Consider the following 23,158-nt stretch of genomic DNA (forward strand, 5'->3'; position numbering starts at 1 on the left):
TGTTTTATAATTTATTTTCATTTACATATTAATTTTTTTCTATTAAGCTTATTTTAATGTTGAAAGTCCTACTGAAAACATTATACTCAATATTAAAATAAAAAGTGTTTAATTATATAAATTAATTATTTTAACTAGTCATTCTGATATGAATAAGCCATACAAAGTTCTCGAAATATAAAGAAAAAATACATTTTTACTAACTGCTATTTGTTAAGATGGAAATTTTACATGGCGCCAAGTATATTCTGTGATTGTTATTTCTATTGTATTTGAAATGTGCTGTTGTGGTTAAAGTGATAATTCTTATCAGAAGGTTATATGATTTGTTACCAAGTCGGTCTAGTCAAAAGTGACATAGCGGCATGTTATCAACTCTCGTGATATATTTATTTGGTTTAAATGGAATTTTGATTATCTGAGAACATAAAATGAAATGTATGTACAATATTCCTAACTCTATGTATGCACAGTGAAAAAATATAGTTGTTCTCCAAGATGGATTGAATATAGATACACAAAAATATAACTGTATATAATGTTATAATAATAATACTTTTTTTAAAAAAATATATATTTGGCTTAAGTATTCAAAAAAGTAGTTCGTAAAAAACCAACAAAACAATCTAAAATCAAATATAAGTAAAAATTAAAAATTTATAAGTTAAAAGTTAAAATAATTAAACTATTATTTTGTTTTATATCTAATTCATTCTTTAAATAATATGCCATGTAAAGTTTAACGCAAGCTTAATTCAGTTAAAATATTAATTAATTATTCGGCAGAAATTACAAGTTATATAAGTATCATTTCTTAAGAAGAATTTTAGTATTTGTGATTCTTTTTTCTCTGAAAAACATTGTTTACTTCAATATGCCTATCTTATTTAAATTATCAAATGAGTTCTTCTCTTGTTTTTTACAGTAGCGTTGAAAAAAAATTAATATTTTGGGACAATTCAATCAACAGAATTATCTGTAATCACATTTAGGAGCAACTACAGCATGGGGCACGATCTTTAATTTCCTTACAATTTTAAACTTAAATTTTGGAACTATAATTTCAAATATTTCAATTTTTCCAACCCTTTCGAATTTTCATTTGCGTGTTGGGAAATTACACATGAGAAGAAGAATATTGGTGTCCCTACTTTTCCTTAAACTCTTTGAGTTCTTTTGAAGAATTAAAAAGTTGTAGATTGTTTTATTCATTTTTAGTTAAATGGTTATTCATTCCTTGACAAACACTTACTTGTTAAACAAGTAAAAAGAAATTCTCAATTTCGGCAGGTTGTCTTGGATCTTTATTGACATTTATTTAATATTTCACATTCAAACAAGTTTCATTTCATTCAATCATCATTTCATATTTTGGTCAATTTTAGCTTGTTTCTCAATTTTGGCAAGTTGTCTTGGAACTTTATTGACATTTATTTAATTTTTCACGCTCAAACAAGTTTAGTGGTTTACCTTGTATATTATCGACACATTCTGTGTTGAATTTATGTTGGGTTTCCTTTAAAAAAAAAAAAAAATGTTTTTTGGGCGTTTCGGAGTCTCCATTGTTGATTTATATTGATAAGTAGCAAATATGTTAAATGTATTTTTCTCTTGGTTTATGAGAAAACAACGGTGGCAAGTAGTGAAATTTAAATCAAATCTACATAACTGCACACTAGCTAAAATTTCGTAATTTTACAACTTAAAGAGGCATGAAAGTGATCTATAACATTTCTAACGGCGTAAATATTAAAAATAAATCCATTTAAAAATCTATCATTTCTCAAATAACATTGATTTAGTTAAAATGATTCTTTTATGAATTATGCCATAATTTATTTTGTTATGATATGGTTTCTCTTATGATATTAGGATATCTTAGTTATGGCGAAGAGCTTTTAGTAAATAAAAATTCTTATTTATGCCATTAAATCTAGTATTGTAAAATGTTTTGCAAAGATGTACATTGGAATACACGTACTAAATTATATTCTTAAAACATTGAAATTAAATTAAAGTAAAAATTATTTCGAGGAGTTGCTAGTAGTTGGCGGAAAGACGAAAAAGCGGAAAAGCCGCAAGGCTGCCACAAGCAAGGACCTTAAAGAAGCAAAGGTTGTCGAAGTTGGCCATCCTGCGGAACCTACATGGAGGCACCCCCTAGCTCTGCCTAATTTGATTACCTCAGGACCCCACCTCTTTGCGTGGTGTTTCCAGGCCATTTGAGTCTCTTCTTTTGGAAAATGTTACAAAGGAAAGTCGTCCTTTACTTCCCCTAAGCGCTTTTCTTGGGCCCTTCATTTGTCTCAATTTTCTTCCTGACTATTACTGCAATTTCCACGTGGTGTGGGATATCAGTAAGATCTTGAAGGGCTTAGTTTCAATGTGATGAGACTATTTATATTATTTATAGCATAATAGTACGATTAAGATAAACATTAATTTAAGCATTCTTGAAATTGATAATGCTGGTTGATAACCCGCTGTTGATTTAACGAGCGCCCCACCATGATTTAGAACAGAGCAAAAGATATTTTTGGCAACGATACTAAAGAACTATGTTCCTTCGTGTGTACAACCTTTGGTTTTTATAGCATACATGAAATCCTTTTATCATTCATATCCGCTCCATTGTAGATATTTGTAGGTTGTGGGGTCAGCCATCTTATGGAGTCACTATAGATGGCGGAGTGACGCAACCTGTATGCGGTACTCGCATCAATCATACCTGTCAGCTGAAATGAAAAATGTACACTTCAAAACTCGACCTCTTACGTTCTTCTGAGAGACGATGAAGCTGGTGGTTCGCAATAAAATTTAATTGGATAGCTACTTCTGCGCTGAAATGCTCCTCTTAGACTTTTTCAAGTTTTTTTTTTCTTTTTTTAAACACTGCGGATTGCTTCTGAAGAAGCTGCTTGCGAATGGATGAAATATTACGATCCTTAGGGAAAATGCCCCAACAAAAAAAGAGCAAGAGTTTTTCACCATGACTCTAATATGTTCTGAACGGATTCTTGAATTCTGATAAAATTGTCTTCAAATATGTCCTGAATTTCTTATTTCAAATTTCCGTCAAGGACTAGCATGGAAGTCCCACCGATCCAAAATATGGATCGGTGGGACTTCCATGCTATTTCTGAAGGCTAGATGAGACTGAAAAGTGTGCGGCTACCTCAAGGAGAATGCTTCTTCAAGCCTGCCTCTCCATATTTAGAAAGCAGTTGAAAAACTCAAGCTAGGGTTTACCTTTTACAAATTATGACTCAATTCTCAATCGCCTGATGAAAAAGCTTCAGATGGCATTGCTGCCATCCCCGATAGACGTAATAATACCAATCTAGGCCTAGTTAACTAAGGTAACATGGCACTAAATTTAGAAGAGACTTAAAAATGTCTGTTGTAATCTTAAGGTTTCATTTTAATATGTATATAGAGTACTTTATAGTTGTGACTTAATTTTATAATACTTAGTATCAATTTTACAGATGAATTAAGTAAATTATATACTATACTCATTAGCTTTCAAATGTTCCAGTAAGATAGGTAAATATCTATTCAATTTTAAGAAACATTATCCGGCGAAAAAGTTGCTATCATGTCTCAACCATATACCCGCTTTAAATGTGTAATTTTAGTTTCGTACGACCTTTGGTTTTTGACAACATAATAACATACACCTCATAGCAATAAATGAAGAAACTTCAACATGATTAAAAATAATTGTATTTATTTAACTATACTTTAATTGATAATAATCATCTTGTATATGTGTATGTATAGTTGACCGTAAAAATTGATATATAGGGATATGGTCAGGGTTGCGGTCAAAGGAGAAACAAAAGTAGTTTACAACTATTTATTTTCCAACGTTTCGCCCCACTTTACAGGGCTTCATCAGGGCTAAGAGATACAATGATAAGAATAAAAATACAAAGATAAGATACAATGATAAGAATAAAAATAAGTAACAATGGCAAGAGTAAAAATTTTTTATATAAAAATAAGTAAAATATACAGTTAAAAAACTACTACGATAATAATCATCAATTTTGTCCTTCTAAACATTGAAATTCTTCCTTATCTGAAATATTTATACTACGAAGATGAATATGCTATGAAAATACTAGACGACACGCTTATAGTATTAAATGTTTAACCTTTAATCATAGTTTAAACTTTTTCAAAGACTAAACGGTACCGTAAAAATAATTATTATCTCTATTAAGAAAATTTCTTAATTATAATTGTTTGAAATGTATAATTGGCTTCAATGTTCCATTTTAAGATGAAGAAAACCCCACCCAAAAGGCGGAGTTCGACTTCATTATACAGTCAAATAAGGAAACGATAGTGTTGAACGAATAATAAATGAGAGACGATTTTTCGGCTGGATAAAGTCACGGGACTGGAGCCTCCAGAAATTTGTCCCAGGCGGTATTTTTTCCCTTTTTCACCATTAGCCGGGGAACCATCAGATTACTCTAGAGAGCGCTCCAAGTCCCATGGGTCTGAGGATGAAAAATTATCTTCTCCGGCTTGAGCTCATTAGTCCATATCTCATTATACTGAGTCATTAGGCTGATTGATTCGGGAAAAAGAAAATTTAATGACAATATTAAGGAATAAATAAACTCTTATAATAAATATTGAAAACGATAGCTCTGTATAATCGTCGTCGGAAATTCGGTTACGTAACATTGGCCTCTTTAATAATATTTTTAACTGCATTCGTGAAGACGGTTACCATTTGATCAATAATTCGCACGGGCCAACTATATGTTTCTCAAGATTTTGTAATTGTTTTTTTCTTCTTCTGGAAAGAAGTTGAAGAAATTCCTGCCCATGTTTAAAATACTCAGAATATTTCAGAGCCGCTCCTGACGTCAGCCCCAGATCATTCTTCATGAGCGAGGACCTTTCTGGTCAATTGGCATTTGTAAACAAACGACAGTTCTTCACCGTGTCAAGACACGTGTCAGTTTTACTGTGTTTAAAACGCGGTCTTAATTTTTTACCGATTCAGTCCAAGTTCTAGGAGTAATAGAAGACTCAATAAATAACAATAAACTCAATTTTACCAAAAATGTTTGAAATACACTAAACTTCTGAATTACTGGACCGACTTACATGCAGTTTTTTTTCCAAAATGTTCCCTTTCTCCGGATTTAAAGATAGTGAAATGCCTGAATTCTTGAGAAGAAGAAAAATTATTAACAAAATTGAGCGTATTTGGTTTCTAGCTCAGAAAGTATACGTTTTTTTCACGGTTATTGTACACCAATCGATTCGTCTCTTTCCGAGGAGTAAGAAAAAAATATTACTGATCCTATTATGCTATATCATATTTAGGAAAAATTACAAAAATATAATTTGGCTCGGGGTAAAGTAGGCCAATAAATTTTTTTTTAGAAAAGAGCATTTCATATTCGTGTTTAGTGTAGTCTCAAACTACCAAATACCATTTTTCAAAGAAATTAGAAATTTTTCGCCCCGATTAATTCGGAGTATTTTTTTTTTCTTCCGATGTCTATTGTTCATAACTCTTCCGCATTTTATCCAATTCCTACGTTAATAGAACTTTTGTAAATTTCTACTGAATTTCTGCTCTTGCAGCATACATCAAACGTAGATTTAATACCCTTATAGAATGCCAAATATGTGTTTCAAATAGGAAAAAAAATGTTTAGTTTTATTTTATATCTCAGGTTCTAATTTGTTTAATTAGACCCGGTTTGGGGTCTCTCGTGCAGTCAATAGAACCCTAAACCACTTTAGTGTTGGTGTAAATTGTTTTATCCGTGTTGAAGTTATTTTCATTTTTTAGATTTTTAAAAATAAATCAATGGCCTATAAGTAGGACGAAAATTTTGGACTAAAAACAATTATTTTCTATTTTTTCGAAAATTCGTATTCAAGGGTTTCTTGAGCTTTTAAAAACAAATGCCATAACGAAGTATTGCCGGGTCTGCTAGTTCTTTATAAAGGGCTGATTGTTAGCTTTTAACAGACTTGCCTATCATGATCTTTAGTTTAACATATTAAAGCGTGTTAAATGGAGAAATAATTCTTCCTTAATAATAATAATGTAATGACAGTTGATAATTAGCTCATCTTGATTCTCTTCCTCACCAGTTAGAAGATCGACAAGGCACTCAGGGGCGAAACTTTCACACAACTCCCACTTTTTATGCACGCTGTAATAAATTACTTTTATCAAAACTTAGAAGTAAGCAATAACAAGAAGTTTTGGAAAGAAAGGTTATAAAACGAGTTGATCAGAAAATTCGCTAGGAGCTCTTATCCATTTAAGATGACTTTAAATATGGCTGCTCACAATCCTATACTTATAACATTTAAAATTTGACACATCATGAATACCCCTACTGTTTACATTCCCAAACTTCAGAGGAACGTATTTTAAGTGACTTAGTCTTCTATATGTAGTCTTCGTTTATTTCCCGAACATTATAGTACTAAATGAAACATTATTGTTGACAATAATTATGTAATTAAGAATGAAAGGAAAAATAACAAACAAAAAAAATGATATTTATAGAATTAATAAAATAAATAATTGACTTATACAGAAAAAAAAATTATAAAAAAAAGAAAAGAAAAAATAAATATAATAATAATAATGATAATAATAAAAATAAATAAATATAGAATTTATAGCAGGATGTCTTACATCAGTTTGGGCTTGAGTCTTTGCTAAAAAAATATTAAGTATATTTTGTTGGCAATTAGTTCCATGTATTCTGTTACATTTTTACATAACGTGAACTGATAAAATAATAATAAATAACTAGTGAATTGTTAAATAAAATTCATTTCTGTAAATTATAGGTTCTACATAATTAAATGAAACAATAAGCTATGTTCACCTACCTTTTATGGTTCTAGCTACAAAGGTGATTCACTTATTAATATATATTTCTTAATTTGGATCTGATTACCTAAGGAAGAAAAAAACGGATGTTATAATTGACTACAAAACTGGTTCTCAGCCACGCATTTCAAATGCCTTCGATGCACATTTCTACTTCTATCCTATTTAAATTCGGTTTTAGATTATATTTTTCGAGTTAGATCGGAATAATGATTTCGAAAAGGTCTGTAACGGTGGCTGGGATACAATTCGTCTCAAAGATAACGGGTCTGCCCTGTAGATGTTTGATGGTCCCCGTTACTCCTTTGTGTTCCTCTGGCGAGTTTTCTTGGCGACGGCATTCCTCGGCTTCTCAGGGAAACCTGGACGCCTACACCATGGCATCCTTGGTCACAATCGGACGTATCCCTTGTCTCTCTTCAGAACAAAACACGACCGGTCAGTCAGCTGGAAAATAACTAGTTTCCAGGAGGCTTTGGCTGCATCACTGATTTAAAAGGAACTCTTCTATTAAAATTCCTCAACAGTGATTAAAAATCTATAAAAAAAAAAAATTATCTTCGAGCGCCAGAGTGATCTTAGATATTAATGGTTCAACTGCTGTGTTAACAAACGGGCTGTCAGAGTTTATCAACTTTAGGCCATAGAACTCTCACCTTTAAATTTTAAATCTGATGGTTTGGCTTATAATTATTTATTATATTTGTATTAATTTTAAAGATAGAATGGACTAAACAATTAATTTATGTTGAATAATTAAATTTAAAAAATGGAATAGAAGAAATTAACCACACTCCATGAGAATCAATATGGTACATATACAGTTGAACCCCATTTAACCGGCTATATTGATCGACAGGTTGTAAAGCAATAAATTAAAAAAAAATATGAAAAATTTATAGTTTTGTTTAAATAAATAACTTTTAAAAATCTATTCACTTATGATTCGTCTAATAAATTATACATTAATATTTATAGGTATTATTGCATTTTAATTTTTATCAATTATAAGAATAATATTGTAGTTTTATTTTCGCTGGTAATATCTCGATACTGTACTATTTACACTTAAGAAATCAGATTGTTCTACATAACATTAAAGCTATATTTAGTCGGAAAAATAAATAAGTGGGTATTTTACTATTCCAAGCTTGAGGAACTTTTCTTTTATAACTTAATAGATGTAATCCGCAATAATTATATGAAATTGATCGCCTTAATATTATTATTAAACTAAAATGACTAGACTGGCCACAATACAATTTACTTATCAGGAGTAGTAGTTATACTAGATGAAACTTATTAGTACCTTTAGTATTTCAGTTTTTAAAATCAAAACATTTACTGACAAAAATATAACATTGATCAGAAGAAAAAAAAATAATAATAAAATTAACAAATAAATAAAATTAAACAAATATAAGCAAAATTAAATAAAATATAAATGGCGTTGATGACCAAAGAAGTTTGGCGCCACTAAACAAAAACTAAGTACCTGACTAAGTTTGAATTACATATTTTTATCGTTATTCCTTGCCGAATTTAGTAATAATAATGTCAAAACCACTTTGTTAATAATTTCAAAACCACGTTTATTCATCACATCCTGTCAACTATTTAACACGTGTTTAATAATATTTCCTGGAAAACTCTTCAAGCTCTTACCAGAATTTTAGAAAAAAAAGGCTTAGTTCCCTTAAAACTATATGTACCGTTAATTTCAGGTACTGGCTAGGTAGTGTTGTACCTAGGACCAATGACCCAGAAGGACCTTTTGGCTTTCTCGCCCTTTATTACCGTACTTCAGTCTGTCTGCCTGTCGCAGTAAACATTAGCAGCCCAACTCTAGACAACCTTTAATTTACAAATTTTTTTTTCAAACCCTGTTGTGACACTCCATAAACACAAGTACAATTTATGTTTGAACTGTACTTTGGTTGGTTTTAGTATCTTTTGTGTGAATTTAAAATGAATAGCTAGTTTATTTATTTATTTATTTTTTAAGTGCAAAAATAAAATAATGTATCATAAATTGTATTTCATTCAAGTATTAAAATGCATATTTTTGTGTTAAAAAAAGTTATTTAAGAGAGGAACTTATTTCATCTATTAATAAATTAAATATAGATGTGTTATTTTTCTTTTGTATAACTGAATTTTAATTATTCAATTAAATTTCAGTTTTCATTTTGTTACGATTTATATATTTTTTTATATTGTAAACATGGTATGAATGGTCACTTTGATTCCTAATATAAATTAAATTTAGATCTGACAGATTGTTCATATTTGAAAATTTTTAAAAATCTCTTTCATCAACATTTTTGTTATTTAAAGAATAAAAAGTCAGTGATGTACATTTTTTATACTACAATGGCCATCCTAACAAAATTTTATATGAATTTCCGCTTTAATTTAATTGTTTTTTAAATATTTACATTCAATTAAATAGTTTTTGACAATTAGTTCAGTAATTCAAATGAAATACTTATCGAAATGACCTTCAAAGTTAAATAAAAATGCCTCGATGCTAATGGTGGTTTTTGATGTATTTTTTATTCTTTTATTTTATGAACAGTCTAAGATAAAAAACAGTTATGTGATGATGAAATGATGTTAATTTCCGAGAAAAAAAAATAGTGACACATTATACTTTAAAAAAATAACAATTAATTGTTTCCATTCTTATTTTTACTGATTATTTTTTTTTTTTAATTTGAATCTTCCTTCAAAAACTTGTTTTCTGACAAAATTCTGTTCGTGAAATCTTTTTATATTCCATTTTTAGCAATGAATCATACGTGTAAATGGCGCTCCATTTATAAAACAAAAACTGATAACAGTTTAAATCATTAATCTCGTATAAATAACAATATGACTCGCCAGGTTTAAAGTATTATCAGAAACACGATTATAATAGTCAGAGCCATAATATTTGAAAGTATAAGACGATTTCATTTAATGAAATGCCAATGTTTTTTCTTATTGTTGGTTACTTATAATAGTTGTGCATCGACCTACTGTAATCGAAATACTATGTCAATTTGGATAACAATTATCATAATTAAAAATAATTTAATTTTTTAGTTTACACAATAACGTACTTTATTGTTATTATGATTGTCAATATATATTATGGTGTTCTATATTCTATTTTTCTCTTTAATTTCAGATAAGGCAGGAAAAACCATACTACATAGCCGACCCAGAAGTTGACTCTTTGGTCAGTATTATTTTATTTTATTATATATTAATATATAATTATAAATATTGGAAGATTGATAGTTGACCGTATGTAGTAGATTGTAGGAATTCCTGGTGACGGTCAACACAGGTATAAAATAGAAAAAAAAATTTAATAAATAGTTTTTTTAAATATAATTTTGTACTCTATTGACCACCACTCTTACTATCTTCCTACAATAATTATAAATAATATATTGTTTAAAGCCACAAGAGATAATTAAAGAATCCATCCTCATCAGCCTTCGTTTTATATCAGATTTCATCTGTGTCCCAGAGGGCTTAGTTCAAAAGGTTGTGAGTTCGATTCCCACCTGTATCTGTCAATATTTATTTCGCGGAGGCACGGAAAAATGAATCTTAACATTTCCACTCTAGGGCTGCATAGGTCTTCAATGGAGGATTTGACCAATTAAAAAAAAATGTCGTGAAGTCGATAAAAAAACATGAAAATACTATTTTACCATAAATATGTGTTTAAATCTAAACTTAAACTCATAATAACAACTAATAAATTGTTTAAAACGATTATATGTAAAAGAATAAATAGAAAATTTTAATTTTTGAAAATTATTGTAAAAAACTTTATCTTTTTATTTACAATTGAATTTTGCCCTAAATAAGTTAGTTATTGTAGGAGGAATGATTGTTTTCAAGATGTTATATTACTTTAAATTTAATTTTGTTGTTTATTTTCTGCTTTTATTTCTTATTCCATTATCATTCAATTTATATATTAGTAAGTATGGTGTGATTGACCTATATGATTCTTATCACTATCGCCTATAAATATAAGACATAATGTAATGTTAAATAATACAAATAATTTTTTAAAAAAGTTATTGCAGGGATCAATCCAAAAATGTTCTTAAGGAGGGCGAAATAAAGTAATTAAAAAAAATAATAATAAGCTCTTTATAAGGTTCTTTATTGGATTTAAATTCCCGATGTTTTGTTGCTAAAGCAAATAAAGACAGGAATCCTCCTGTTTTATGCAGAAATCTATCAAGGAAAAAACTGCAAAGAATTAACTAATAATTTTCCGGGATCAAGTGGGATTTTAAACCAAAAAAATTTGGTTTTAATCATTTCTAACATTGAGGGTATGATATAACATTATTTCTAAAATTAAAACTTTTCTTTTGGGATCCTTTTCTGGACAAAGTTTTATTTTCAATTATTTTAAAAGCTTAATTTAACTGATACGGCATCTATTTTTTAACCTACGGTTAATCAAGAGTTCATTATGCTTTCATAGTGTTTCTTAATGAATATAATATCATACAATTAAGTTTCAAAGCTAATAATTAAAATTGAATGCTACTTATAACATTTTAATGATTAAATTGTTTTCCGAGGTGAAAAAAACGTTATATAACTTTTACGAATTATCGAATTTAGTGTTTAAATTTCCAGAACGTCAATAAATTCCTACAATTTTTTAGCCTAAAATGCTACTGGAAATTTGACTAATAATGAAAATTTGAAGCGCATTTAAGCCCATTAACAATTTTATTTCGCTTAAACACCTCTTCAGGTTAGTTTTGAAGGAGCAAGTCAGATTTAACCTGTTTGTTTGTTCGACGCATATACAACATCGATTACTATGTTATTATAATGGCATTGTATGCGGTGGCATACACTTGACAACGGGAGGCCTTTGTTGAACAGCCACTGGACAAAACACTATGCGGTGCCTAGTGAGATAGTTCTATATAGGATAGACTATGATAACTTTTCGGCTGTACCGTATGCCTCTTCTCCACTCTTCTAAACAAACAAATGCGGCCGCAGCAGGCCTTCATAGTAAACAAAACGGTTCCCAACAACCGGCCGACAAACAACAACAAACTATCCTCTTCGTCAAAACCGCGCTCTCTACCGCTACTACAATGGTCTCTAGCTACCACTTTTTTTTTTTTTTTTTCGGAAGCTGGTATTTTTGTCTTTTACTAGTATTATCATTATTATACAATTAACTGCCGTATTAACAGTTTATCCGTCATAATCTGGCTAGAGCTATTTTGGCTAACGTGAAATTTAGTAAGAGATGAATTGAACAGTAATATTTTTATAAAAAAAATATTAATAAAATACATTTCAAATTATCATTTAGCTGATACAGAAACGATATACTCAGATCTATTAAGTTCTTTAGTTAGTATTTTTACTTATAAATTACATAAAATTAGAACATTAAGATCAAATTGAATGTATTAACATTAAAAAGTAAATTTCCCTTTAAGGTAGCACAGTATGTTTCGAATCATAGTGGTGTAAATTTATTCTCCAAGTTTTTTATTTCCTTTTTTTGTGCTGAAGAAGTATTACTCTATACTTAATTTTACAATGCTAAATTATGTTTAAATTAGCATTAAAAAAAAAATAGATTTATAAATCTACCATTTCACATTATTATTGCCTAAATAAGACTTAGTAACGAACGGATCACTAAAATGTTAATAAACACTGAACTGACATCCGAGGGGCACACCGAAACGTAGATGGGAGGATTGCGTTAAGATTTAGTAGATTTGGTTTTGGAGTGTTGCCACTTGACGAATGTATGTAGAGACAAATACTATACAGAGTAAATTTGGAACGGTTTAGAGTAATATTTAGTTGTTGTTCTGACTTACCGTTTCTTGGTTGCCTCACTAGAAGACCTCACAGCTTTCAGTCATTTAAAAAGAAAAGAAAAGTTGTAATTTTTGAGTTGGACAGTTTAACTAAAGAAGACAGTTGAATAATTTACAACTACCCAGTATAGTTGATCCAACTATAAGATGTTTAATGAATAAATCACCATTTGCATTATGAAAGAAAAGTTTATTTCCGGTAAAACTTACTAAATCTATTCTCCAAAAAAAAATTTATATTTAAATATCTTGAACACGAGAATCCCAAAAAGTCCTAGTTACCTCGTCCTATTTATACGGTTGTCGCACCAAACTGATGACCAGTACTATTTCTTTAGTAGATAGGGGGTTCCAACAATAGACATGACGTCACTTCAGGATTAAACAGGGGATTGAAGTTAATCAAGGACCGCAAGTCACAAATGTATTCCGTCTTAACGACCCTAAACATTCATAGCTTCGTCCACAGACACATGTGACCAGGCACCCAGCTGCGCCATTCTCATTGTTCACGGCGGGTATCCCTTATGGCTCAGTAAGCTTATATAATGTTTTTATAAAATGAAAACGATTTAATAGCTAAGGAAAGTAATTTAATTTTTTCACAACCTGATATGTACATATAATTTGGTTTATCTTGTTAAATTTAATAACGAACTTTTTCCTCATAAGCCACTACATGTTTAGTTATAAAAAATATTGAATTTGATAAATGTTTACTCCTCAACCTTTCAGCTTCAGATCTCCTTGAGTTTTCCTTTTCAATTACAAAACATAACTTTAAATCTTATTGAAATTTATATTTCGATTCTATGTTTCAAATTAATTAGTATAAACTACAATAATCAGACCAATTTGGACATATGGAATTGAGCTCTGGGGCTCCACCAAACCATCAAATTCTTCCCGCATCCAATCATTACAATCCAAAATCCTACGTAAAATCCTTGATGCTCCTTATTACGTCACAAATAAACTCATTCACAAAGACCTTAACATCCCATTCGTTGCAGATTTGACCCAAAACAGATATGCGTCTTTTCATTCCAAACTCCTTAACCATCCTAACCCATTAATTCTTAATCTTTCATCCTTAACAATCCCTGATAATCCTCCGAGGCGTCTGAAAAGAAGATGGCCACGGGACCTAATTTAAATTAATGTTTGAAGTACCAGCAATGGGTGGTTCCTTCCCAAGATTTTCAAGTGTATATGAAACATACTACATATTTACCTATTGTATTATTTTGTACACTTGTAAATTACATTAAATAAATAATTAAAAAAAAAAATGTTTCAAATTCGAATATATTTAATTTTATATAACTGTATAAGTTTGTTATAACTATTCCAATAATATGTCTGGCATCTGTTGTATTCAAATTATTATTAATTAACTTTCCTACAATGTATGTATGATACCCAAACTTGAGTGCTTTATTTGGTCTACAAAACACTCGTATACGTTATTTTATTTTTTACTTTTCTTCCTGGATAATGTATATAATGAAAATTAATTTTGACTTTTGCTCTTTTTTATTCATCAATTTCTTGATTCTATAATTTATTTTTTATTTTTTAGTAATCTTGTCAGGGTCTCACATGTGTTATATTGCCATTTTATTTTCTCATTCAAATCCTCTAAAATCTAAAACACTTCTTCCAATGATAGATTAAGATAAATCATTTCAATATTTCATTAATAATTATAATAATAATCTTTGGTAAATGGAGTAAATGGATATTAGAGGAAAGTACCATCTAAATATATTTGTTTAATAATTCTATTTATAAACTTACCCGAAATATACCCTTACTCCAACTTACTAATGATTATAGTATATTTTTCAATAAATTAATATATTTTAGTAAATATATTTATTTTTCAGATGGTGCAAGCAATTCAAGTATTACGATTTCACTTACTGGAATTAGAAAAGGTAAAGTATACATATAATTTAAAGTATTTTTAAACAAATTTCTTGAAAGTTCAAATGAGGTACTCAAAATAAAACTGATGTATTGGTGTATGAAACAATCAAAAAATCTTTTATATTACTTTTCATTAAAATTGACGATCGTACCATGTCCTGGTGTTAGCCATATGATCATAGTGAAACCTGAGATAAAACTAATTTCTGCTAAAATTTTATTAGTAATAAACCTTTTATTATCTCCGTGTTATTAACAAAACAAAAGCATAAACTTAATTTATTATCTGTCTATTTAAAGTTAACAGTTAATGATAAATGGTTTATGTTTCTTACTATTTACGTAACTAGTTGATTATAGTTTTAACGGCTTTCTTTAGAGAATACAAGATTAGATTGCCTTCCTGGAAATGAAATAACGTGAAGAATTGTGGAAAGTTTTGCGTATTAAAACTCATAGTTAGGCAAATCATTTGAACACCATGAGAACGTTTTTAATAGAAGGCGTTAAAAAATATCTCTTATTTTCGTCATGGTGTGTGTATATCAGTAACGTATGGTAATAATTTTTTTAGTTATATTCTAACACGAGTTAAATGTATCATGAAACTGGCGCCCAGTAAAGTCAAAATCCAAATTTGGCCAAAATTTTAAAACTTATATTCTTATACTGAACCCAAAATGAATATTTTGAAAAATCACGTAGGCATTTGTGTCTTTTCGGCTTGTTAAAAAAACTCAATTCATGATTATAGATACTTGGGGGGGGGGGGGAATTGAATTCTAAAATGATTTTGAACTACAGGTTTTTTCGATTCTCCTCACGTTTTTCATGCAAATCATTAAAACAATCGTTAGATTTTGCCATATTATGCCTTCAGGACGCGTCGAATCAAATACGTTACCTAATTTATCTTAAAATTTCATTTGCTCTCTGAATCCGTATAAATAAAAAACATCCCATTCCCATTGGAAATTCTAGAGTTAAGTGCTCTAGAGAAGAAGTGGACAAGGTTAGAACATTAACAATGCTATCAAAAGATGGATTGCATGCAAATGTCACAAATACAGCAAAATTCAAATCAAATTTCCAAAATGTCAGATATTAGTGAACCCCATGAAGGGTCAGTGGTTCAGTACTTAATGAGAAAGCTCTTTGAGGAAGACCCCCTCAAACATTTTGAATAACATCTCAAGGTCCTGCCATCTAGTGGCAAATTTAATCACCGTAGTCTGAGTTTTACCGAAATATGCAGTGATTGATAATTATAAGGAATGGTTCTCGGATTTTATTGAGTGGGCTGTTCATGATAACGCTCAACCGCCAGATTTTCCCCAATTAAAGGGCTGAGTAGACCTCGGAGAGCTCTCGAACCCTTAGGGTTGACTCAAGACGAACCCGAGTCATTGGAGTAAGTAGCACAGCGCCTTACCCACTGAACCACCCCGCTCCCTAAACATCCTGAAACACCCTATATATATGTATATATATATATATATATATATATATATAAAGTAACTACAAACTCCTTCCTGTTGCCTCATGAATACGATAAAAATAAAAAATAAAATTACTGGGATATTTTGAATTTCTTCAGATTAAATTTGGCATGGACAAATATAAATTTTACAGCTTAAATCTATGGCGTTTCTTCTGCCTGGCATCAATCCAGACCCGTTGGTTAGCAATCCTGTTGAATCTAAAAGATGTTTGGGTGTAGTGGTCTGCTATAAATACTGAAACATTTTCCATCTCAACCGAAATAGATGACCCCACGACACAGTCTTTTGTCCCCGCTACTTTTTGAAACGTGTAAAATTTCTAATGTTATAAATCATAATTTTATTTTATTGATTTCTTTTCTTTAACGTTTTAATGTTTATTAAATTTTTTTATGTTGTTATAATTTTTTTTTTCCGTTTTTTCATAATTATTGTCCAAAGTCATTTTAATACACTAAAAGGTCTAGGAATACGAATGGATTTGGGTGGATTAATTATCCATTTATATATTTTTAAAAAAAAACTTGATTTTTTCAATCAATAGCTGACATGTTGATAAAAAATATTGCCAAATAAGTACTAGGAAGCTTTAGAAACTTCTTCAACACTTGTTTTCTAAAATTATATATTAATGAAATTCTCCGACATCTCTTTATAGTCAAGTAAAATTAGGAATTTGGTTGAAAGATATTTTAAGAAAAGCTGGAACTCTTACCACTTTTCAGAGACCGTTATTTAAGGAATGAACTTGATTATTATTTATTTAAATATTCTCAATTCTGATTTTATAAACAACGATATAATTGGTAGGAAATTTGTTCTATTTTTGCATTATAAGATTAGGTTTAACTAGTAAAACTTCATTAAAGAAGAAATTGTGAATAAAACTTACTATGAATTTATTGGATTAATCGTTACAGTAGAACCATATCTCATACCCATAATCTCTGGAACGGTTTATTATTTTTTATCCCCATCTTCCTAAAGTAATGAAGTTTTTGTTATCAATTAATCGGTAAGAAAATTTATTATTCACGGTTAAAACAATTTAAGAAATATTTATTTTTAAAAAAAGTAAATAATTTTCTAGAAATTTTAAATAAATTTCTAGGATAATTGGTCTTGATGATAATTTTCTTCGATGTTACTCCCTCCATTCTGATTTCTTCCTTATACTACAGTTCATTTCTTTACAGTATTAACTTATTATTATTATTACGTATTAACCTATTTTTTTTTGTAAATAAAAAAAAGTGTATTTGTGCAATGATTTCGCTCCAATAAATCCCAGTAAATTAATATAAAGATATATAATTAATATAAATTATTCATTTACTTACAACACCATTTCTTATCCGAAATTAGTGTTATCTGCTATGTCCTATGCTACATACCAGATATGGGAGTTTTTTAGGTCCTTATTTTAAGCTGGAAAGAAGACCAAATGCCCTGAACTTATATTTGAAGGGTTCTTGAATATATTTTTTTTTTTAAGTTTCTTCTATTAATTGAATTTACTTGCCTTTCATTTTCCCCCCTCTATTCTATTGACCCTGCAAGTCATTCGGAAAATCCGATGCCATAGCCCAGCGACGCTGTTGTAACGGCATAATGTATGGGCCCACTGACGTGGAATGTCCCTCGGATACCGGATCACAGCTAAAAATTTTTTGTCGTTTTCACTTTTGGTCGTGCCGTTGTGAACAGGTTGGGGTCGACTCCCGCTGCGAGCCTCCGTCCAGCAATAAAGGATTCTCCCTAAGCTCTTGCCAAAACCTTTCCTTTACCTCCCACAGGGTTTGACACATTTTCTTAGAGGAAAAAAAATCGAAATCGTCCTGAAGACAACGATTAACCGTATTCAAGGGCTCAAAATGAAATTCACCGTTAAAAAATAACACCAATTCGAAATTCTTTATGAATATTAGGGGTATTCATGATATTGTTTTAAATGTGAAATGTTTTACCATGTTAAATGTTATAAGTATAGGATTGTGAGCGGTCCTATTTAAAGCCATGTTAAATGGTAAAAGCATAAGAGCTCCTAGCGGATTTTCTGAGCAATTGGTTTAGTAACCTTTCCTTCCATAACTTCATGTTATTGTTTACTTCTAAGTTTTGATTACAGTAATTTATTACAACAATAAGTGAAAAGTAGAAGTGTAAAAGTTTGGCTATTGATTCTATTTTTTAAAAAGTCCAAAACATAAGACAAAAAAAACAAAAAAAAAAAACTACAAGTAAGTAACCTAACACGACAACAAATAAAATGGTGACGAGCTCAGCTGGTCTGTTTCGTGACATCATTCTCCATTTAACAGACCTAGTAACAGACTCTCAGCCATGTTATATGTTAAATCGTTTTTAACATGGTAAAAGAATGAAATATTTCTCCATTCAACATAAGTTTTTCCATTTAACACGCTTTAACATGGTAAATTAAAAATCATGAATACCCCTAATGAGATAAATAAGTCCTATTTGAATATTTCACCCAAGAATTTGAAATAAAGCTCTTACAATTATATACCTATTCTGAGAAGAAAAGATTACTTCCAATACTCCTTAGTTGTGATGTTTTTATACAAAGCAAACGTCCTGTCCTCATTTACAAAGCATGATAATTTCAACTATGGAAGGAGAATCGTTGAACAAGTAACGCTTTAGAGACGTGCGGCGCGAGAGAAATGTTGGCATGGCTATAGCTATCCTTGGCAGTTGACCTAGCAGCATCCAAGTTGTCTATTCAATAAGAACCTATTCAAAAAGAATGGCACACATTTTCAAACCTTTTATTCCTTAGACTGGTGAATAATATCCACAAATTGGAACTAATCATATAGCTTTTTTAGGTTATACGCTTGCCTTATTTTTTTTCCTCTTGATAATTCATCAATTAACATAAATATGCTCACTAATTATATTTATCCTCTCGTATTCAATCCTTACAATCCAAAATCCTTCGTAAAATCCTCAATGCTCCTTACTTTGTCACAAATAAAATCATACATAAAGACCTTAATGTTCCCTATGTAACCGATCTAGCCCGAACCAGATATCACTCCTTCCATTACAAACTCCCTAACCACTCAAACCCCCTAGTTTCTAACCTTGCATTCTCTTCCATTCCTGACAATCCTCCGAGGCGCCTGAAAAGAAGATGGCCACGAGACCAGCTAATGTGAAACGTCATTAGGGTAGTTTCTCTACACGCCTGTAACACTCCAATTTAACTTAGATAAGATTTACTAATTATTATATAAGTATTATATTTGACATTTCCACTAGCATTAGTCTTAAGTGACAAACACTTTATTAAAAATACTTTCGTCAGCATGAATCTATTCATTTTTGGTTAAAGGCTTCTTGGATTTCGTGAAATAAATCTTGAGAGCCCTAGTAATTTAGAGCACTAGTTTAAAAAAGGTCATGCATAACTTTTGACATAAAAGTTTCCAATAAAAGTTGACAAACATTAGATCCCGAAGTGGTGAATCATGCAAAAAATCATATATTTCCTGGGATTTAAAAAAAATAAATATTTATTACTATTTATAAATGTATTTACATAAAAAACATTAGGCATGAACATAAAGTAAATTTGGTGTAAAATCGATCGGATGTTTTTATAAAAATGATTATGAGTGATACAGGTATGCAGAGAAACTACCCATTGGTAGCACTCTACACTAGAAGGTCTCGAGGCCATCTTCTTTTCAGGTGCCTCGAAGGATTGCCAGGAATAGAAGAAGAAATAAGATTAGAAAATAGAGGGTTTGATGGTTAGGGAGTTTATAATGGAAGGATTGATATCTGGTTCGGGTTAGATCGGTTATTTATGGGATGTTGAAAGCTAAATAGTGTTAACCATTTTTTTCGGTCACAATGTACAAATTTATTGTACTACATTATTAAATGTATATAGCTATTCCAAAACACTAATTCACTCGAAATTCGGTCCAAGTCTGGAAAAACATTTGTAGTCAGTTTTGGTCCAGTTTAATATAACGTGTTTATAAATTCTTCCAACGTAAAAACATCAGTACGTGTTTTTCTCGCACAGTTAGCTTGTCAACATTTGGGCAAAATAACTTAGACCCCTTGACTTTTCTCCTTTGATCCGGATTTGAACCGGAGCCAACTGAAGTTCTTGGCTCATTGATTTAAGCCAGTCTGTGCTGGACATCGGCTCTTGGGGGAAAACAGCAAAAGAAGATTTCTTAAAAATAAATTTTATTTCAGCTCTTCAACTATATATTTAATTGCTAAATCGCTGTGTACATATCGATAAAGGATAACACACCTTCAGAAGATTTATCATATTTGTTTAACAATACCTATATTTCATTTTCGAGAGCTATACCATTTTTCATTTTCAAGTGTTCATTTCACGTTGTGTATCCTTGGGCACGTTGTCACATAATATATAAAGACTTTTATCATTACTTGAAATAATTTGGTATTAAGTGGCTCTAAGTCACTTTACTCTGCTCTCTGGCAATCCTTATCGGCGGGTCTAAATTTATGAAAGGGATGTCTTTATTCACATATAATCCCGTAATAGATAATGTGGGCTTTAGAAAAGTGGGTTGGGTCAACATCCTATCAGAAAAGTGGCTTTATTTTATTTGAGATAAGGGTAGGAACCGTAGGGGACCAGTACCCTATATCCTCTATGCTTTACTTTCCGAGCAACTCCAGATTCAAATCTTTATGGTAATCTTTTTTTCTTTTTTTTTTTTTTGAATTCCTATAGATGTCTTTGACTTTTAATTTAGGAAGAAATGTGTATTATATATTGTCGTTGGTATAATTATTAAATATTGTTCGTATAACGTTAATTGATTGCCCTTGTTAATTTTTTAGGTTTTATTTTAATGGTCAAAAGTTATAAATACCTCATATACTTCTTGAATGTTAAAGACTGTTAGATTATTTCTTGATCCTAATAAATACTCTGGCAAACCCGATATTAATAATAATTGGAGAAACATAGTCCGGATATTGGTCAATAAATCTATCAAAATAGTAATAAAAACTATTTATTTTCGTTTCGTCTCACTTTGCTAGCACACCAGTTGACAGCAGAACTTCATTCTTGTCAGCCCTGACGAAGTTCTGCAAAGTTGGACGAAACGTTGATTAAAAATAAATAGTTTTTTGTTACTATTTTGATACCTTTATACTCGGACTATCTTCCTTCAACTATCTTCTTCTAATAATAATCATATTTACTTATCCTGGGACTAATCCATTTAGAATAATGTTAAAAGTGTAAGAATAGGGCCTTAGAGCCTTGGAGTAAAGTATAATTATAATTATGAATTTGATAAGATCAAAAATAAATAACTATAATTAACAGAATGTATAAAATAAAAATAGAACAAATAAAATAAAACTATATATCATGTTACAAATCATATGGTGACTAACTTCTAATAAAAAAATAAATAAATAAATAAAAATACTGTATTAAAAGCAAAATACACTTTCAAAGATTACTTGAACCAACTTATTAGTTTTCAGTACTCGTGAGCAATTTGACTAAGTTCAAATGATTACCATTGGAAAGAGGGTTTTATCCTCTATCTGACGATAAAAATAAATTATATATTTGCTCAATTCAAAGGCAATAAAAAGTCATTAAACAATCTTGAATATATTTTCTTTGATCCTGAATTAAAATCGACAAAGTTGAGTCTGATTTTTTTTTTAACATCCTTTGAATAAAAAAAAAATTTGATCGGTTGAGTTGCCTAGGAACTGTGAAAAATGTTCATACGTTTTTGAAAAATAACAAGTAAACTTTAACGAAAGTGTATGGGCTAGAAGTATTTATTATTTTCTTGAAAAATTCAATTTTTTAGATACTAAAAAAACTTGTTTAGGCTTAAAAAACATTTTTGACCTATTTTTCTTGGAATGAATAAATTTTCATTTAATTTATCAGCGCCTTAAGTTCCGTAAAATTTCTTAAGTGTATTTTTTCTCACTCCAAGCAAAAGAACAAAAACAAGCAAAATTGTTTTATGTAGACACAACGAAAAAGAATAAAAATAAAGATTTATTAAAAAAATCATTTTCAAAACTTATGATTTATTTGGCTTCTAAGGTCCATTGAAACGTTACGTGTCTGATAGTTTTTGATTTAGAAGCACCAAACAGTGAGTGAAATCGGTGACCCTCATTTAATGTCATTAAAAATTGATTATTAGATTATTGAGATCTCCTCTTATTCAAAACCTCATTGCATTTTTAACCTACGTATAGTGTTTCTGTTGAATTTTTTTTTATTTATGCTTCGTCTTCTCTTGTTTTCTAGTGACTTTTTTTTTTTTTTTTTTTTTTTTTTTATAATTCTGAGTATATAATTAAGGTCTTTGCCGGGCAACATCAAATTGGTTTTGGGTTTTAAGCTTTATCTCAGAATGAGATCGAGTAGGTTGGGCAATCTTTTATAAACTCATCGCTGGACAACTCCCCACTTCGTTCCGAGAGCTTAACCACACAATTAGAGACACAGTCTTCTCTTTAGATTTATTTCCTTGTTGATAAATTTCTTAATATTTATTCTTCAATATAAAAAATCATATCTTTTTGTTTCCACTTTATTTGATGCCTTTGATTCCTCCTTAATTTTCTTGAAATTAAAATTTTTAAAATTTAACATATTTTTAGTACAAAAAATTTTTATAATTAACTAAACACAAACTGATATTACATCGTTAGTATTTGTAAATGTGAGATATCTCATCTCAGGTCTGTATTTATGTGATATTTTAATTTTTCCTGGATAATTTACGAATCGGTGTACATTAAATGATTAGTTATTTGAGAGATTTTTTATTAATTCAATTAAGCAAACCAATTATTAATTAATAGATGAATTAGTTGAATGAATAATCTATTTTAAATATTTACTACTTAGTAGTTATTGTAATGGGACACAA

The 23,158-nt window shown here is 29.9% G+C and overlaps 1 protein-coding gene across 3 annotated transcripts in view; it reads left to right on the forward strand.

Annotated features, from left to right (window-relative positions):
• hth (homothorax) overlaps positions 1 to 23,158 on the forward strand; it is a 321,058-nt gene that overhangs the window by 59,499 nt on the left and 238,401 nt on the right. For all 3 annotated transcript variants that reach the window (XM_067045908.1, XM_067045909.1, XM_067045910.1), the window contains exons 4-5: positions 10,065 to 10,115; positions 14,664 to 14,714. In XM_067045908.1, the coding sequence (XP_066902009.1) occupies positions 10,065 to 10,115; positions 14,664 to 14,714 (102 nt within the window). The remainder of the gene's footprint in view (positions 1 to 10,064; positions 10,116 to 14,663; positions 14,715 to 23,158) is intronic.

Source organism: Halyomorpha halys, unplaced genomic scaffold, assembly GCF_000696795.3.
Source record: "Halyomorpha halys isolate HHAL.00 unplaced genomic scaffold, Hhal_1.1 Scaffold447.1, whole genome shotgun sequence".
Lineage (NCBI taxonomy): Eukaryota > Metazoa > Arthropoda > Insecta > Hemiptera > Pentatomidae > Halyomorpha > Halyomorpha halys.